The 19,568-nt window shown below is 34.9% G+C and overlaps 1 protein-coding gene across 2 annotated transcripts; it reads left to right on the plus strand.

Annotated features, from left to right (window-relative positions):
* The first annotated feature begins 1,245 nt into the window (after window positions 1-1,245).
* LOC125671939 (E3 ubiquitin-protein ligase CHIP-like) lies at window positions 1,246-14,963 on the plus strand. 2 transcript variants are annotated; one of them, XR_007368788.2, is made up of 8 exons: window positions 1,246-2,045; window positions 3,464-3,662; window positions 4,108-4,273; window positions 5,745-5,826; window positions 11,969-12,025; window positions 12,362-12,478; window positions 13,528-13,709; window positions 13,806-14,963. XR_007368788.2 is itself a non-coding variant. In XM_048907938.2 (7 exons), exons 1-7 carry the CDS (start codon window positions 1,956-1,958, stop codon window positions 13,651-13,653), a joined length of 837 nt encoding a protein of 278 aa, XP_048763895.1. In that variant the 5' UTR covers window positions 1,247-1,955; the 3' UTR covers window positions 13,654-14,963. The 2 variants fall into 2 exon arrangements, 1 of the variants encoding a protein (XP_048763895.1); XM_048907938.2 differs by having other exon boundaries at window positions 1,247-2,045; window positions 13,528-14,963.
* The last annotated feature ends 4,605 nt before the right edge of the window (window positions 14,964-19,568 follow it).

The following is a 19,568-nucleotide window of genomic DNA, read 5'->3' on the forward strand; positions in this document are numbered from 1 at the left end:
TTATTGCGCGCATTAATTCAATTATTGCTCTCTTCAATTCAATTGATGCGCGCATTAATTCAATTAATGAGAGCAATAATAGATTTGATGCACGCGTTAATTCAATTATTGCTCTCTTCAATTCATTTGATGAGAGCATTAATTCAGTAGAAATATTGCTCGCAATAATTAATTTAGAGCTCGGTATAAATAATTTGATGATCTCTTTAATTCAATTGAAGATATCTTTAAATCATTTACAATGCTTTTGTATAATGAATTAATGCGCGCATCAATTCTTTTAAAGAGAGCAACAATTCAATTAAAGATATCATTAATTCAATTGTGGATATGTTGAATTGAAGATATCTTTAATTATATAGTTGCTCTCTCTAAAAGAATTATTGCTCTCTTCAAATGAATTAAAGATATCATTAATTCAATTGAAGAGAGCAATAATTGAATTAATGCGCGCATTAAATCAATTATTGCTCTCATCAAATGAATTAATGCGCGCATCAATTCAATTATGCTCTCATCAATTGATTTAATGCGCGCATCATATCAATTATTGCTCTCTTCAATTGAATTGTAGCACGCATCAATTCAATTGTTGATATCATTAATTCATTTGAAGAGATCATTAATTCAATTAAAGTGCGCATCAATTCAGCTGAAGAATTAATGCTAGCATCAATTCAATTAATGCAAGCAATAATTCAGAATTGAAGATATCATTAATTATTTGAAGAGATCTTTAATTCAATTTTTGCGCGCATCAAATGAATTGATGATATCTTCAATTATTTGAGTTTATGTTAATTTGGCGCTCCATAGAACCACGCTTCCGTTTTCCGAAATGTGATATTTTAACGATATCCATTTGATTTTTACATGGCGATTTGAGATATGAATATCCGTTTCAATTCCTTCCTGTGTGTTCTTATCATCTTATCAGTCAAATTTTAAGTTGATAACTTTCTTTATAAAAAGACCACTGTATTTTTAATGCAAATGGTTTGCAGGATTCATACGTTACGTGATGCAGAAAGCATTCTTTTTTTCATATGCTATCTATTTTTATTGTTTTCAGTTACTTTCCAATAATTTGTTGGATTATTTTTTCTCGCAATGATTTAAATTGCAACTTATTTCAAACCAAATATTGTCTTTTCTTTGTGTGCTATTTTTTATTTGGAGTAGAGTATTTGGTAACTATTTCGGATGATTGTTACAATTATAAACTATATATATATATAAGGTCCAATAACTCCGTAAGGGGTCAAAGTACAATAGATGGTTTTCCATCGAAGCGATTAAGCAAGAGTTATTTCCCATTGGCCGCCATATTGTAGGTTAACATGCCCGGATTCCTTCATTATTCAACCAAAATCAGCCTTGTTATTCTGGTCACTGAGGTGGAGATAAACTGCTTTTCTTATTAATATACATTTGTTAATGCATCTTTTACTTCATAATTGCAATATTGCAAAGATTTCCCCCCATATATTTCTGCCTTACATGTTTGAAATTGGTTGCCTAAAGAAGAAAATCCACCAGTTTGACCTACAAGATGGCGGCCAAGGGGAATAACTCGGGGTCAAAATACGTCATACGAAAACCATCTTTGGGTGAACTGTATTCGTTTCCCAAGAAGTACTATATGATGGACTATAAACTTTTTCGATAAGTCTTAAGACGAAATTTTTTTTTTTTTGACGGCAGGAAAATAATAAACAGAACAATAACAATAGGACATTCCACAGAAAGGTGGAAAGCCCTAAATATGATTATTTTACTTCCCGGAATATCGTTTCGTCCGGTTTAAACTTTATGATCTTTCAACGTTGTCTTTAAAGCGTTTGATTACATGAAGCTAAGCATATGTAATTTAAGAAAACTTTGTACATTGAAAGAAAAAGATGAAGTTGTCAGAAATTTAGAAATTTAAGGGTTTTTAAAAGAAACTATCCACTATGAGTGCTATAGACTTAAAAAATCAAGGAAACAAGCATTATGCTGCTAGAAATTACGAGGCCGCTGTGAACTGTTATTCGAAAGCCATTGTAAGTGAATCATTTTTGTTACGATTCATAAATTTCAATGTATGAAATTATCGAACATCTTTAGGTCTCAAACTACCAGGAAATGGAGGAAAATTCGCCTTCAGAAGCCCATGTTTTAATTTTCAGATTTTATTACCATGGCAACTAATTTTCAAAAATAATGTATATGGTTCTTGAAAGTACACATGTGAAAGATTTTAAAGGTCCATCATGACATCTGCTGCTAGCCTGGGAATGGGTCGAGATACACTCAGGCACCTGCCACCCTGGCGGTAAAAAATCAACAAAAATGAGGAAAATATACCCATTTTCAACCCCTCCTAATTAAAAAAAAAAATTCCCAGTAGAATGACAGATAACAACTTTCAGCAAAAATCCTAACCTTTCCATCAAGGCCAAATTTGCAATAGGGTCCTTGATTCCTGGCCACTTTAGCTTCGTATTGGCAATTCGCCAGGCATATTGAGACTAAGATGATCTTATCCTACATATTTTGAGAAATTCAAATATTTCATGACAAGCCCCTGTGATGACAGGTTGATTACCTTAATTTAATTCCAAAATTACTACAGAAACTTCTTAGATAATATTGTCAACCCATTTCAAAAAAACTCTTGTACCAAAAATGTGAATGGAATAATCACCTGTTCAAATCTGTCTATTTTTATATTAGCCGTGAAATAACCCATATTCCAGAGTAGTCCGAAATATCTGACATTTTCCTGGCACAGTAAATATCAAAATCATGAAAAAGCCAGGAAAACGTCAGATATTTCGGACTAATTCCAGAGTAGAGCTGATATGTTCTTCTTGGTGACTATTGAGACAAGTGAAGACCCATAACAACTTGCAACATGACTTTAGGCATTTAATCTGCCTGTTCATTTAACATTGGAATATGATGTGGTTGAAGTAAACAGTGCAAATTTGTGACATCATATTAGTAGCGATGTTGTTGGGGTTTTTTCCCTTTCAAAGCAAGCAGTTATCCATAATAAAACATACGAAGGTATGAAAGATTGTTCGGAATTTAAAAATGTTCATGGTACATTCCAAACTGTTTAATTGTTTTTGTCTACGGAGTTGTCCCTGAAATATACGGAGTGATGGCAACACTTTTCCAGAAGCATTACAGATAATACTTATAATTTTTCAGATGATGAAGAGCAAATCACCAAATGTGTAATCAGTGGAGCAAGCTCTCTGTGTTGGTTTAGCTATTATTTTCATAATTTTTATGTGAATAGAAAATTCAACACATCTGAACTCCCTCAATCTTTCTGGGAGCTCAGAGGCTCACAGTTTTAATCATCGATCCATCTACTTACTAATATGAAATGCCTATAGATAGTCTTGCTTTCCACAATAGACTCAAACAAGAATGAACAGCATATATTATTTTATTTTTCTGATTTCAGATAAAAAGTCCAAACACACCAACTTTTTTCACAAATAGAGCACTGTGTTACTTAAAACTAAAGAATTGGGATCAGGCAGTTCAAGACTGCAGAAGAGCTTTAGATCTGGACAGATCCACAGTGAAGGGACATTTCTTTATGGGGCAGGCTCTTGTTGAGCTAAGTTTGTATGATGAAGCCATCAGCAGCCTTAAAAGAGGTGAAATTTTACATGCATAGGATATGTTTATATCATGCTGTTGATGCATGTGTGTTTCATAGATGTGGTATTTTATTATAATTTATATTCAATATTAACTGGTCACACCTGTCGTGACCCATATATCTTGATCAGTAAACATGCAGAGTAATCTGTAGTCAAAATCAGTTTGTAAAGAATGGCCAAACAATTGATATGAAACATGTCAGACAGCATTCAACACAGTGATATACATTAATGAGCAATACCAAGTATCATGACAGTTGTCACTGTGCAGTAGTTAAGAATTTCCCATTAAAACCACTGGCAATTATATTCACTATGGTAACTACAATTAAAGAGTACTCTTTCATAGTAAATTCAAACCCAAGTGATAAAATTGTCTGTTTTTAAAACTAGTATGATCAGATGATTATTTAACTTTGCTTCATGATTCTATTTTTAGCTCATGACTTGGCAAAAGACCAAAAAATGAATTTTGGAGATGACATAACTTGTGCTCTGCGGAATGCAAAGAAGAAGAAATGGAATATGATTGAGGATAAAAGAATTCAACAGGAAATAGATCTTCAGACGTACATAAATAAATTAATACGAGAAGACACTGAGAGGTAAATCTGGTCTCCTGGGCATTAGATATTTTACGCTAGTGTTTTTGGTTCATAACTGTCTGCAGATCTGTCCCAATATTTTCTCAGAGAGCTATGTCAGTTCTGTAGCTAACAAGTCTACAGTCCAGTGTAACTACATGCTTTACAAAGAAATCAACAAGATACTGGAGATGATGCTTTACAATTTTTAAATCATTAAAGTGACCCAGACCCAGACATGTACAACATTCTTTCTTGACAAGAGAATGTTTTTGTTTATATATGATTTTAGAGAGAGTTTATTGTGACCCTGATTTATGATCTTTTGTCCAAGATCTATGATGAATAAAAGTTTTTTAAAAAAGTTGTCCAGTAATGATTTTTAATAGAAAAATCACAAAAAACTGAAGCCATTTAGTTCTCTGATTTTGAAAGATGCACTTGTTGCACCAACAGCATGTAACACTTTGAATGTTAATTTTCGTTTAAGCTCACCTGAGCTGAAAGCTCAACTGAGCTTTTCTGATCGCGGTTGTCCATCATCTGTCTGTCCATCTGTAAAATTTTCACATTTTTGACTTCTTCTCCAGAACAACCGGGCCAATTTTAACCAAACTTTGCAAAAAGTATTCTTGGGTGAAGGGCTTTTAAGTTGTCCAAATGAAGAGCCATGCCCCCTTCAAATGGGAGATAATCACAAAAATAGGGAGGGGTCATTTAAAAATCTCAAGAATTACTGGGCTAGAAGAGCTGAAATTTACATGAAAGCTTCCTGACATAATGCAGATTCAAGTTTATTAAAACCATGACCCCCAGGGGTAGGTTGAGGCCACAATAGGGATCAAAGTATTACATGCAAATATATAGGGAAAATCTTTTTTAAAAAAGAACCACTGGGCCATAAGAATCTTCCTGGTATAAAGTAGATTCAAGTTTATTAAAATCATACCCCCCCCGGTTGAAGTGTGGGGCCACAATAGGGGATCAAAGTTTTATATACAAATATATAGAGAAAATCTTTAACAATCTTCTTATCAAGAACCATTGGTCAAAGAAGTTTACATTTACATGAAAGCTTCCTGACATAGTGCAGATTAAAGTTTGTATAAATCATGACCCCCTGGGGTTAGGTTTGAGCCACAATAGGGTTCAAAGTTTTACATGCCAATATATAGGGACAATCTTTGAATATGGGCCAAGGTGACTCAGATGAGTGATGTGGCACAGGGGCCTCTTGTTACGACAATCGAGTCTCCGGTTCATGATATAGTTTATATGATATCAATAATATTCTTAGATGCTAGCTTCTGTCAGGTGAATATACATGCAGTTACTGCAAATATATTACGTTTGGCGGTATATTCTTTTTAGCGCCTTTTGGCAGCAGAGGTCATCTGCGAAATCAAGTACATCACTAAATGCTTGTAAACATTCTATAGTAAATGTGTTTACTTAAATTTCAGATCTCAAATGAAATAGACATTTTTTACAGAATGAAAAGTGAAGTGAAGAAAACAACAAATGAAGAAGATGATGAGGCAGACAGTATTTTAAGTGAAATTGAAGAGGAACAGGTTAGGTTTGAATTCTTAATTCAACAACTTTTCCATTTATATATGTCCTGTGTCACTGAACCTGCCTTCAGGTTTAGTTCTTGCTGAAGAGGAAGTCCGTCTCTTAGAATCTGCTGCTAAAGGTGTAGAGTAGTCAAATTATTGGACATATAATGCCGAAAGTGTAATCCATTTCTTAGATTTGTGATGAAACTGCTGCTTAAGATGTAGTCCATCTTTTGGGATATGCTGCTAGAGGTGTAGTCCATGTTTTGGGCCTATGCTGCTAGAGGTGTAGTCCATGTTTTGGGCCTATGCTGGTAGAGGTGTAGTCCATGTTTTGGACCTATGCTGCTATAGGTGTAGTCTATGTTTTGGGCCTATGCAGCTAGAGATGTAGTCCATGTTTTGGACCTATGCTGCAAGAGGTGTAGTCTGTCTTTTGAACCTATGCTGCTAGAGGTCTAGTCCATCTTTTGGACCTACATTTTATGCTGCTGTAGGTGTAGTGCATCTTTTGGGCATATGCTGCTAGAGATGTAGTCCATGTTTTGAACCTATGCTGCTAAAGGTGTAGTCCATGTTTTGAACCTATGCTGCTAGAGGTGTAGTCTATGTTTTGGACCTATGCTGCTAGAGGTTTAGTCCATCTTTTGGGCCTATGCTGCTAGAGGTGTAGTCCATGTTTTGGACCTATGCTGCCAGAGGTGTAGTCCAACTTTTGGGCCTATGCTGCTAGAGGTGTAGTCCATCTTTTGGACCTATGCTGCCAGAGGTGTAGTCCAACTTTTGGACCTATGCTGCTTGAGGTGTAGTCCATCTTTTGGACCTACATTGTATGATGCTGTAGGTGTAGTGCATCTTTTGGGCTTATGCTGCTAGAGCTTTAGTCCATCTTTTGGACCTATGCTGCTAGAGGTGTAGTTTGTGTTTTGGACCTGTGCTGCTAGAGGTGTAGTCCATGTTTTGCACCTATGCTGCTAGAGGAGTAGTCCATGTTTTGGGCCTATGCAGCTTGAGGTGTAGTCCATGTTTTGGACCTATACTGCTAGAGGTATAGTCCATGTTTTGGACCTTTGCTGCTAGAGGTGTAGTCCATGTTTTGGACCCATGCAGCTTGAGGTGTAGTCCATATTTTGGACCTATGCTGCAAGAGGTGTAGTCTGTCTTTTGGACCTATGCTGCTAGAGGTCTAGTCCATCTTTTGGACCTACATTGTATGCTGCTGTAGGTGTAGTGCATCTTTTGGGCATATGCTGCTAGAGATGTAGTCCATGTTTTGAACCTATGCTGCTAAAGGTGTAGTCTGTGTTTTGGACCTATGCTGCTGAAGGTGTAGTCCATGTTTTGGACCTATGCTGCTAAAGGTGTTGTCCATGTTTTGGACTTATGCTTCTAGAGGTGTAGTCCATGTTTTGGACCTCTGGTGCTAGAGGTGTAGTCCATGTTTTGGACCTATGCTGCTAGAGGTGTAGTCCATGTTTTGGACCTACATTATATGCTGCTGTAGGTGTAGTGCATATTTTGGGCTTATGGTACCTAAGGTATAGTCCATCTTTTAGACCAATAATGAGACTGCTGCTAAAGGTGTAGTGTGTCTCTTGGACCTATGCTGCTGGAGATGTGAAATGGTTGTTGGAAATTTCCTAGTGTACAGTATACGTCTTTTTGCTCCATGTGCTTCCCAGATAGGCTAAATCTTTCATTTTTATTATACGCCTATCATTAGACAGGACTTATTATGTTATGGCGCTGTCCGTGCCTCTCTCTGGCTGGCTGGTTGGCTGGCTGTCCGTCCGTCCAGGGTAATGTTTTTTGGACTTTTTTCCATAATGGATGCATGTAGAACTTTGAAATTTGGTCACAAGATTTCCCTCAAGAATTGTAAGAGTGAGTTTGCATTTCAGCTGAATTGGTCCATCCTTGACCTACTTTAGGGCTATAAGTAGGTCAAACTGTTTTCCGGGCTTTTATTCGTTACAGATACAGATATTGTCCTGAAATTTACACATACGCTTCCTTTCAGAGGAATACAAGTTCAGTTTGCATTTCAGCTGGATTGGTCCATCCGTCTGTGACCTACATTAGGAATAAAAGTAGGTCAAACAGTTTTCCGGCTTTTTCCCATTATGGATACAGATATTGCCCTGAAATTTAGTCAAAGGCTTCCACTTAGAAGAATACAAGTTCAGTTTGCATTTCAGCTGGATTGGTCCATCTTTGACCAACTTTTAAGCTAAAAATAGGTCAGATAGTTTTCCGGACTTTTTGTCATTACGGATACAGATATTGCCCAGATATTTAGTCAAAGGCTTCTTCTCAGAGGAATATAAGTTCAGTTTGCATTTCAGCTGGATTGGTCCGACAGCTTTAGGGGCTTTTTGTTATTACGGATACAGATATTGCCCTTATATTTAGTCAAAGGCTTCCTCTCAGAGGAATACAAGTTCAGTTTATATTTCAGCTGGATTGGTCCATCCTTGACTTACTTTTGGACTAAAAATAGGTCAGACAGTTTTCCGGACTTATTTTCATTATGGATACAGATATTGCCCTGATATTTAGTCAAAGACTTCCTCTCGGAGGAAGACAAGTGCAGTTAACAATTTAGCTGGATTGGCGCACTACGACCTACAGTACTTTAGGGGTAAAAGTAGGTCAAACAGTTTTCCAGATTTTTTTGGTATGGTCACAGGTATTGTTCTGAAATTTAGTCACAACCTCCCTTTCAGTTCACTTTTCAAACATTTCAACTTAAGGTAATTCCCCATACCAGGTCAAATAACGTTAAAAATGTTATTCATGAGTCACGAACGTTATCACACATTCAACGAACCCGACGGCATTTTGGTGAATGTTGTAGACCGTATTAGGACTGATTGTTTGAAAGCAAACAACAAAAATTTAGAATTAAAAAACAACAACATACGAATCGCAATAATACAAACAAGCCGGTTCTATACAAAACAACGCTCGGGAGAGAAAATGCTTAGGCCTATAGTTGTATACATAGCGAAGTCGTATACTCTCCATACACATTGCGTTAGGACACACAGTCTTTTAGTAATTACCGTGAGATTTCTGCAAATATTACAGATTATGATGTTAAATCGTGTTGCCAACTTTCAATGTATCTATTGTAGGCCATTTCTTTTGTGTGCTTTCTGATCATTAATGACGGGTAGAAATATCGAATCTCCTACAACAAAATGCAAATTTGTGCGTGCTAAATGTACTGACATGCAATCACATATTTTTGTTATGTTTTCCTTATAATTTATTTAAACATGAAAAAATACAATCGATATCGTCATGATCTAAATAAAATACATGCAGGCCTAAATGCATAATATATATTTAAAGCTATATGACATTGTAACCCCCCTTGCAAATTTTTTATATTTATTCACAAAAATCGCTTTTGAGGCCCTCCGAATCCATAATAAATGTGCATATACATGTACATGTATATGCATTAATCTCTGTTGTGTCTAATGATTTCAGGGTGTTCAATTTAGATCATACGCTGACAGATTTATATTTAGGCCCTATATCTATAGGCCTAGGTGTCTTAGTTTATGTTCTTGTACGTACAGTATGGATCATGGGTGTTCTAATGTAATTTTCTTTTATCTAAAACACTTTCTGGCCGGACATGACCTTCACTGATGTTTTGATTAAAACGTCTCGGAATGTACGCGGTAGTTACATGTCGTTAACATTCACATCGCATGGCTGTATCGTATTGTTAAAAACTACCAGGAACTAAAAAAATACCAAGGGGCGAGGAATGCAGAATTCGTGTGTTTTTAGATATATGAATTTCCCAAAATTTGTAACTTGAGCATAGGTTAGCATTCTCTGAATGTAAAGATCAGTCTGATCTACATCACTTTGTTCCAACTAGTTCTGACGACATAATTTTATTTTTTCATCTATTGTTACATTGTACGTCATGTCAGAGTTCATGTGACGTAGGCTAAGCTCCATAGTAAAGTTAGGATTTTTCTAACTTCAAGCCCGATCCCTAAAGCTTACAACAATCGATGAAAGTGGTTTTTAGTTATTTGAAGTTTTAATAATTTAAACTGTTTTTCAAAAATTACCTTGTGATATTTATTGAAATGGTAATTTAGTAATGTAAATGGTGAATGAAACATGTTTGCAGAGATAGGAATTTTAGACACCATTTTCCAATATGCGTTATTTCAAGGTTTTTAACCTAGAGGGGGTCATTGGGCTCTCAAATTATCCGATACCCTATCTATCTCTTAGGTCAAATGATTGCTGGAGTGTAAAGGTAAAACATATTGAAATGTTTAAAAAATCTTAAGGTTTTTGAAAACACAAATTTCCGTATATGGTAGGCTATGGTTAGTCAAAATTTGACTACTATACGCGCATTTTCATCACCTTGAAACCAAAAGCATGGTTCAGTAGATGAAAAATTATTGAAAACAGTCAAATGCAATACATTTTCTTTAAATCATATGAAAGAAACATATTTCTATCGTTTAGATAAAGACAGTGCCTTAAAATGTATGTATATTAACACTGCTTGTTTTAAAGTGATGTGTTCTATTTTTAAAAGTGTCTGTACTCTGGGAAAGGCCGCTGAACATATTTTTCTTAGGGAATTTGGTCAAAATACATCCTCGACAAAATACATGCAAATTTTGATAGAAATCTGTAGGTTTTTCTATATTAAGATGCGGTATGGGGAATTACCTTAATTGGTGCTTCATCACCTACTTAAAGACCAAAAAAAAACCACCTTAGGGTTGCTCCACGGATGACTGAATGTGGGTGGAGCTTATCCATGGTCAATGTTATTTACCTGGAATTTACCTGGCCAAGAGATCAGTTGTTGTGTATATTTTTATGATATACACAGGTTATTACAAATTATGCTTAGTGTCTTGATTTGTGCAACAACAAAAAATAATTCAAATTTCTACCTACATGCATACCGCATTTCTATTTCCCGTAAACCTTCAAACTTGGTCATATTTATGTATTGCAAATGACAGGTTTAGCCCATTTCTAAACCTTTGCTTTTTAAAACTTCTAATTAAATTAGACTAAAAGTAGATTAAATGGTTTCCTGGACTTTTTATCATCATAAATAGACATTGCACCGACATTTTGTCATAACCTCACTCTCAGAGAAATACATAATCAGTTCACATGTTAGATGGATTGTTGCACCATGACCCACTTTATGGCTTTTCTATTCAGAATGTGTGTTGTATCAATTCAGAGTGCACAATATGCTTCCAGGTTGAATTTCACTGCCCGATGGGCATATATTGTACCGTTTGTTGAATTTCACTGCCCGACGGGCGTATATTGTACCGTTTGTTGAATTTCACTGCCCGACGGGCGTATATTGTACCGTTTGTTGAATTTCACTGCCCGACGGGCGTATATTGTACCGTTTGCGGTACTCTTGTTTGGTTTATGGTTGATCATGATGGGATCTGTAAACAAATAATGTTTGCGGACTTGATTTGGTCTCTGAAGTTTTTGACTCTGTGCAAATATGTTCGAAGCGTTTGTTTTCACTTATTTTTTAAATTTCTTAAAGAGCATCCCCAAATTTTGAGGTGATCAGACATTTCAGTTTGGTACTATTTCTTGTTGATATTGTATTTTTGTGTATTTCTTTGACTACATGTATAAGGAATAATAGATACATGTATGCATGTGACAGAATACATATTTTCCATATACCATATTTTATCACAAACTGTATAGACACAGAGCTTCCCGATTTTGACTTCTTAACTCACCTGAGCCAAAGGCTGAAGTGAGCTTTTCTAATCGAAATTTGTCCTTTGTCGGCGTTGGCAGAGTAAACTTTTCACATCTTCATCTCCAGAACCACTGGGCCAATCTCAACCAAACTTGGCACAAAGCATCCTTGGGTGAAGCGGATTCAAGTTTGTGCTAATGAGGGCTTATATCCCATTCAAAGGGGAGATAATCACAAAAATGCAAAAATAGGGTGGGGTTATTTAAGATTCTTCTTTTCAAGAACCACTGGGCCTTCATCTACTTCACTTTCTTCATTATTTAACAATAAACATTTATGTTGATTTAAATCCTTCAAAATTATTATGCTTTCGTTATACATTGAATATCTTAATTTTGCATTCAATAGGACCAGAGGATGAAGGATATGAATGATCTGTTTGCACAAGTGGATGAGAGGAGACGGGTATGTTACTCTCTCATTGAAATGTTTTATCCAACATGCACCGTGAGGTAAGTTTTGTTTCAGATGAGTGTGTTGTTAGACTTCTTAGTGTAAAAATCATGGGAAAATACTATTCAAAATGCTTTAATGTGGAATGGATTATGTAGAGATCAGAGAGACAGGTTGAATTGTATTCTTAAAATACCAAGCAAACTGTACGAAATGTACATAAAATTATTACATTATATGAAGTTATTGTAAAAAATGAAAAAATCACATAAAAAATATTTAATAGTACATTTTTGTTTAATCTTACAGAATTTAAAAAAAATTTTTTAGTTTGTATGTTTATTTTAGGCAAGAGATGTTCCAGATTTCTTGTGTGGGAAAATCAGTTTTGAACTTTTACGTGACCCAGTGATCACACCAAGTGGCATAACATATGACAGAAAAGACATTGTAGAACATCTACAGGTATAGTAAGCCATTCCTTGTGTTTGTTTTAAATTTAGTACCCCATTCTAACTACTATTCAATATTTTCAATCATGCAGCTCCTGTGGTCCTGTGATTGAATACAACAATCTATAAGAGTATTGGTATTTACAAATAAGTGCATTTTGTTACTAGATCTGATAAATTTCTCTGCTTAAAGGGAAAGGCAACCCAATTTTTTTTACATGATACATGATAGGATTAATTACATGATAAACATTTGTCATACTATTCTGTTGATATACGGCCTAGATAAGCTTCAATACTAATTTGAAATTGAAATTCCCACTATCTATAGAGGCTACCATGATGTGAAACTCTTTTATATTCAAGACCACTGAACTCGAATCAATAATTTTGACGTCACACCGTCTATTCCAGTTTTGATGAGATCCTAAGATCATCAAAGATGTGCTTGTGGTAGAATTTACAAATACAATTGTACATTGTAAATAAATTGATGCCTTTCTGTCAAGCACTTAATTACACTAATGCGAAGGAGAGATGTGAAAAAAGTGTTGTTGTTTTTAAATTCCTGACCCAACCAAGTCATCTGAAAAGAAAAGAATATGCAAACTTTGGATCCATCATTTGCGTAATGACAAGTTGAGTTTCGAGACATCTGTATGAAGAAACGTGTACCATCTGCCTGGTCTCGTCTGCGACTTGACTGAACGCCTTTTTTCTTAATTTCTTCTTACTAAAGAACGGGCTCAAGTCTATACGGCTACAAACTTAATTAAATGTTTGTGACTTGTCATGTTTACAGTGCTGCTGATGAAATAAACTGGAACAGACGGTGTGACATCATATATTTTACTTCAATGGCCGCTCTCTTAGCGGCGGGTAATTTAAAATATGATAGATTAATATTGATTTAATTGTTAAGCAAGGGTTTTTGTGATTAAAGACTGCCATTTACGATATCAAAAAGTAATACTTTTTTCATAAAAGCAACAATGTGGTTAGGGATGCCTTTCCCTTTAATAAGTTACATTTTAATTGATGACTGTATTTGAATCCATTTAGAGAGTGGGGCACTTTGATCCGGTAACAAGAACTGACTTAACTCAGGATCAACTCATTCCAAACTTATCCATGAAAGAAGTCATTGACAATTTCTTAGAAGAGAATCCTTGGGCAGAAGACTACTGATGTTGTACCACCATATCTCGCTTAAAGCAATTCACAGCTCAGCTTTGTTCTCACAGGTTCTCGGTTCTCAAATCAATTGTTGGGTTTTACACATGATGGGTCTGATAATGATATGGTGTTTTCATGTATCCAGTCATTCCATTATGTTACAGTGTGGCAAACAATGAGGTCAAAGGTCATCATACCTATAATCAGCAGATGCATCTTAGAAGGGAGACGTGTTGGAGGTCAAATGTAGGACACACCATGGGCCGGAAAACTGACCAGTCAGCATGGGTCTGTCTATTGTGGATTTTATATTTACATGTACTTTTAATATCCAACACATTTATATAGTTTATTTATTGACAAGACTGCTGAGCGAATATATCTAAAAATCACATGAAGCAAAGATTTATTAAAAATCACACTTTCATAAATGTTCTATATACTCCTACCTATTACACAGAATTTCACTTTGTGCAGGTCATATTTTATTTCCCATTATCCAACAGATGTTGGATAAAATTATGCTATGTAGTTTTTTACGAGATGGCAATATATAATGAAGACATATTGGTCAAATCTTGCACATTGCGAGGCCTTAAACCAGTCGAAAAAATACACCTTGGGAGGTTACTGTGTCTCTGTCCAAAAGTAGAAAATGATCACCTCACGACAGATTTTAATATAACATACATTCCAAAATTATCTTCCCAGGTTAGTTCAAATGTCAAGAAGACAGTAGTTGTATGAGCAGCTTTGCCCCAGATTTTGGAAAAGTGTATCATGTGCATTGTAATGGGCGTCATTGTAGATATAGGAAGGGATTTTTCCAGAGGAATATTTGATGTGTCATTTCAAGCACCTTTTAATATGTTGTTATAAAAATAAAATACACTATTATGATTATCAATATAATAGATTACCAATGAATTCAAGCGTTTACCAGTCATACATGTATTTGTAATGATAAGGTGCTTTTATGCAATTTTAATTAGCATTCTCTGAAGATGTTGTTATGACTTAATTATGATTAGTGCATGTGGTACATCAGATTACCAGATGTGTATGAATAATTTATGTGTGTAATTTTCACTTCTCCAAAATGATTTACTTATACATGTATATTATCATTGTGTGGAAATCTAATTCGACAATTTTGTCTTGTTGAGTTTTATCAGACATAAGAAATATGTCCATATATACTATATGTCCATTTATACTATGTGTATGCAGGTACAGTGTATATGAAATTTTTCATAAGAGCGTAATTATTTATTAAGGCAACCTTGATAACCTTACAGAAAAATAAAAATGTTGCACATGTATATTGTGATTTATGGTTTAGATAGGCCATTATTCTGCTATATGTATATGTATATTGTGGTTTATGGTTTAGATATGCCATTATTCTGATATATGTATATTGTGATTTATGGTTTAGATAAGCCATTATTCTGCTATATGGTACAGTAGTCATACTTAATGGATGACAGGTGCAGCCTCTTATGGGTGGCAGATTTGTTTCTTTTGTGTTTTCGTTGCTTAGAAATCATAACAGTTACATGTATATGCTACCTTGTACACATATAAACCCTTGATTTACCGTATAGCAAGTTTTTTTCGGGCTGTGTGGTGTGGTGATACATTTGGCTTATTTTAGCGGTTAAATAGCTTTCCGTCAAAATTTCACTTGCCAAATATGCACCCAATTGTGACTTGATAAGTACATATATTTGCAAGAGAGATAACTTTCCTCTGTCTGCCAAAAAATTTATTCCACTAAAATTATTAGCATACCTTTCATCCAACAAGTCACCAAATTTTAGGCCCACGGAAAAAGCCCGCTATATGGTGAGTTATTGGCTTTATGTCAATGTCTATTTCGTTGCCCCCACCTACCTTACCAATAAAAGTGAAGATGGCGAGTTCATTTACAAACATGCAAAGAAAATATTTTAACTCGGGCTCTAAAAAACAATTATCTTGTTTTCTTGTATTGTAGTGAAAAAAAAGATCTTTAAATTTACTAGAATATCAATTTAATCATCTGTTATATTCGTGTATATCGCTGAAAATATGCATTAATTATCAATGTACAAGATGCATCACACACAAAAATATGTGAGAGGTGGAAAGAATTTTTAAGATTATGTAACAGAAAATCGTTTATGCCTCTGCTGAGATTCGAACCTAGATCCTCTGACACAACAGTCCAGTGTTCTACCGATCAAGCTAAAGGGTTACCACTAACCAAAGCTAGAAGGAAGGCATGTAACTGATACTATACCACAATTAGTCTTGTTGTTGTAAGATTAGGGGAGACTAACTTTGTTATCTAGTTCACCTGATTTATAAGCTCAAGTGAGCTTTTCTGATCACCTCTTGTCCAGCGTCCATCTGTCTTAGTCTCAATCATCAAGACGTTTGCTTATATTCCCCACAAATGTTTGGATGCTTTCTATTGAAAAAATGTCTTCTCTTGGATGGAGCTGATCTACTAGACAAAAAATTAAGGACATTGGAAAAAAATGTGTTTGCAATAGTGCATGATAAGTTATGAACTCCAAAAAAATACATACTTTATCAGTTGATTGAAAATATTTTATTTTAAATCAGGGTCATCCCAGGTATTGCACTCAACTTGCAAAATAATCATGCAAGAAGAATCCAAACAGATCTTTTCCTGAAGAAAAATGTTCTAAACACTGAATCTGTTTCAGAGGATAATCTTCAACTCGGTAGAATTCAATAATTAGTAGTTTCTAAGGGTGCAGGTATTACCTTTCTAAACTAGCCAATCAGCATCTTTATCAGAATTTTGATAAGCCTTGCTTTGACTTAAAAAAAAAAATTGAACTAGATTAAGAAACGAGACATTTGCGGGTAGTATAACACCTGAGTTCTAAAATAGTACATGCAAATGATTAATCTCAACGAGATTCATCAGCTGGATATTTGGACTGATGCCTCTTCTGAAGAGGCGTCAGTCCAAATATCCTGCTTCGATGAATCTTGCTTAGATTAGCAAATGAAAAGACTTTTTGTATATAATATTAATTGGAACTTGACAACCACCATAGACAGTTTTCCCTCTGCACATACATAGAGATGTTACTGCATTCAATATACATGTAACATTACTGATGAACTGTCAAAGTTTCAGGTACTTTATGACAAACTTGATAGAGTTTGCATTGGATTTATGTTTCACTTCTTCTCGATAAAGGGACATGGACACGATTTCAATTGAAAATTTTCAAATTTTATTTTTTCATTTTTTAAAGTTAATAATGCTTAACTAAAGTATTTCTAATTGTCAACCAAACTTTGAATGTCAGTTGTTGAGTTACACGTGAGATAGAGCACTCACTATTCATTGTTATGTAAACATGGGCTCGTGCCACATTTTTGTTCACATATATAATATTGCTTCATAACAATTATCATGTATAAAACAAAATGAGATGTGACAAACATCAGAAACTGTTTAATTGTGTTCAGAATTAAATTGTAAAATGAAAAATCTGCTTTTAACGAAACTTTACTATAAAATATTACATTTAACGTAAGTAAACAAAAACATGACACAACTAAGCCTTGTTTACATTACAAAGAATTGTGAGCTCTGCATCTTTTTTTGCATTTTGACAGCTGACATTCAAATTTTTGCTGACCATTGAAAATATACCTCAGCTAAGCATTGTAAACATCAACAAGAGTACTGCAAACAGTACATAATGCGCCCATGAAAATGCTTAAATAGGGTGTTTTTATTAAGCCATAATTTGTAGAACTTTGCTTCAGGTAGTATTGGCCATCATTAGGCTGTGACATACTTTATTTGCAATGTATGATTAAAGGGTCTTAGCCTATAATTTTGACAAGAGGTAGGTAGACAAACCAAGATTTTGTGTGCAAAATATTTCCCTGAATTTGACGTTCAACAACCTGTAAATATTTAAAACATCAAAGAAAATCAATATATGCACCCAGGGGTGCATGAGCCGAGTTGCATGGGATACATTGTAAATTCAGGAATGATGTGGCATATTTATAATTGTGAATATTCGGATTTAAACTTTTAGAGTTACATGTATCATGCAGATCCAGATATTTCTAAAATTTTCAATCTTTTTTCAGGACTGACCTTGACCTTTTTTCTCCAAAATCAATAGAGGGTCTTCCTAACCTGCTATCCAACAATATGACCAAGTTTCATTTGATTCAGGTTTAAACTTTTCGAGTTAATGTCCAGAAACCATATTTGTCTGAAGTTTTCAATATATTTTCGGTCAGTGACCTTGACCTTTGACCTTTTTTCTCCAAAATTAATAGGGGCCTTGCTTTGCTGGTGTCCAACAATATATCCAAGTTTCATTTGATTCAAATTAAAAATTTTCGAGTTATCCTGAAACCAAATTTTTTTTGAATTTTAAATCTATTTTCGGTCACTGTGACCTTGACATTGTGACCTATTTCCTTCAAAATCAATAGGGGTCTTCCTTACCTGGTACATAACAATATTTTAAAGTATCATTTGATTCGGATTTAAACTTTCTGAGTTATCATCCGGAAACCCAAATTTTTCTGAAATTTTCATTCTATTTTCTGTCACTGTGACCTTGACCTTTGACCATTTTTCTCCAAAATTAATAGGGGTCTTCCTTCCTTACCTGGTACCCAACAATATATCAAAGTTTCATTTGATTAGATTGTAAACTTTTTGAGTTATCATCCGGAAACCAATTGTTGACACCCAATCCCGCCCGCATCACCAAACCAATAGCCAAGTTCCAACTTCGTTGCAACTCGGCTAAAAATTAATTAAGTAATGAGAATCAAAATCCCTGCACTATGCACATCTTCAAGTTATTTACAAAGACCATGGCTTCTAAACTGTGAGAGGAGTTAAAAGAACAAACCATGCCCTTTAATTAATATATTTTCTCAAAACAGACTGAGTTAAACAACCTGTAATTGTCTCAAAAATTGAAGGAAATCAAAATCCTTGCCAAATGCACATCTTCCATACCCATACAAATACTCTGTGAAATAAGAAGGTCCTCACTTGAAAATTGTGGGTGGAGTTCACTGGACAAATCGTGTTCTCTCTATGTAATATTCCTTAAACAAATATGTTCAACCTGTAATTTTCTCAAAAATTGAAGAAAATCAAAATCTTTGCCACATGCACATCTTCAATACCCATACAAATTTTAGTCTTTCTGTAAAACAAGGTGGTCTTCACTTCAAAATTGCGAAAGGAGTTAACTGGACAAATTATGTACCCTCCTGTCCATATAACAATAATCTTCAAATAAAGGGGCAAACCTCCTGCTAGAGAGGTCAAGACTCAAAATTGCAACATGATCTAGAGTGATCCACAAAGAAACTACATAGCGAATCTCAGCTTGATATGTGACAGAGAAATGAAATAAGAACAAGATTGCTACACATAGCCATGTCCCCCACCGCCGCAAAAAAAAGTTGAACAAAAGTAAAATTTGTCGAATCAAAATGATGGTGCAATATGATCAACTATATATGGTGACAAACAATCCTACAAAATTTGAACAAAGTCCGTCGAGCGGTTTCCGAGGAGTTGCGTCCACAAACTGTTCCTATAGTGTAGCATGTACAAATTCAACAAAGTGTCATAACTCCTGTAAAAATTGTCGAATCAAAATGACGGCGCAATATGATCAACTACATATGGTGACTAACAATCCTTCATAATATGAACAAAATCTGTTGAGCAGTTTCTGAGGAGTTGCGTCCACAAAGTGTTCCTATAGTGTAGCATGTACAAATTCAACAAAGTGTCATAACTCCTGTAAAAATTGTCGAATCAAAATGACGGCGCAATATGATCAACTACACATGGTGACTAACAATCCTACAAAATTGGAATGAAATCCGTCGAGCGGTTT

The sequence above is a fragment of the Ostrea edulis genome, chromosome 4 (genome assembly GCF_947568905.1).
Source record: "Ostrea edulis chromosome 4, xbOstEdul1.1, whole genome shotgun sequence".
Lineage (NCBI taxonomy): Eukaryota > Metazoa > Mollusca > Bivalvia > Ostreida > Ostreidae > Ostrea > Ostrea edulis.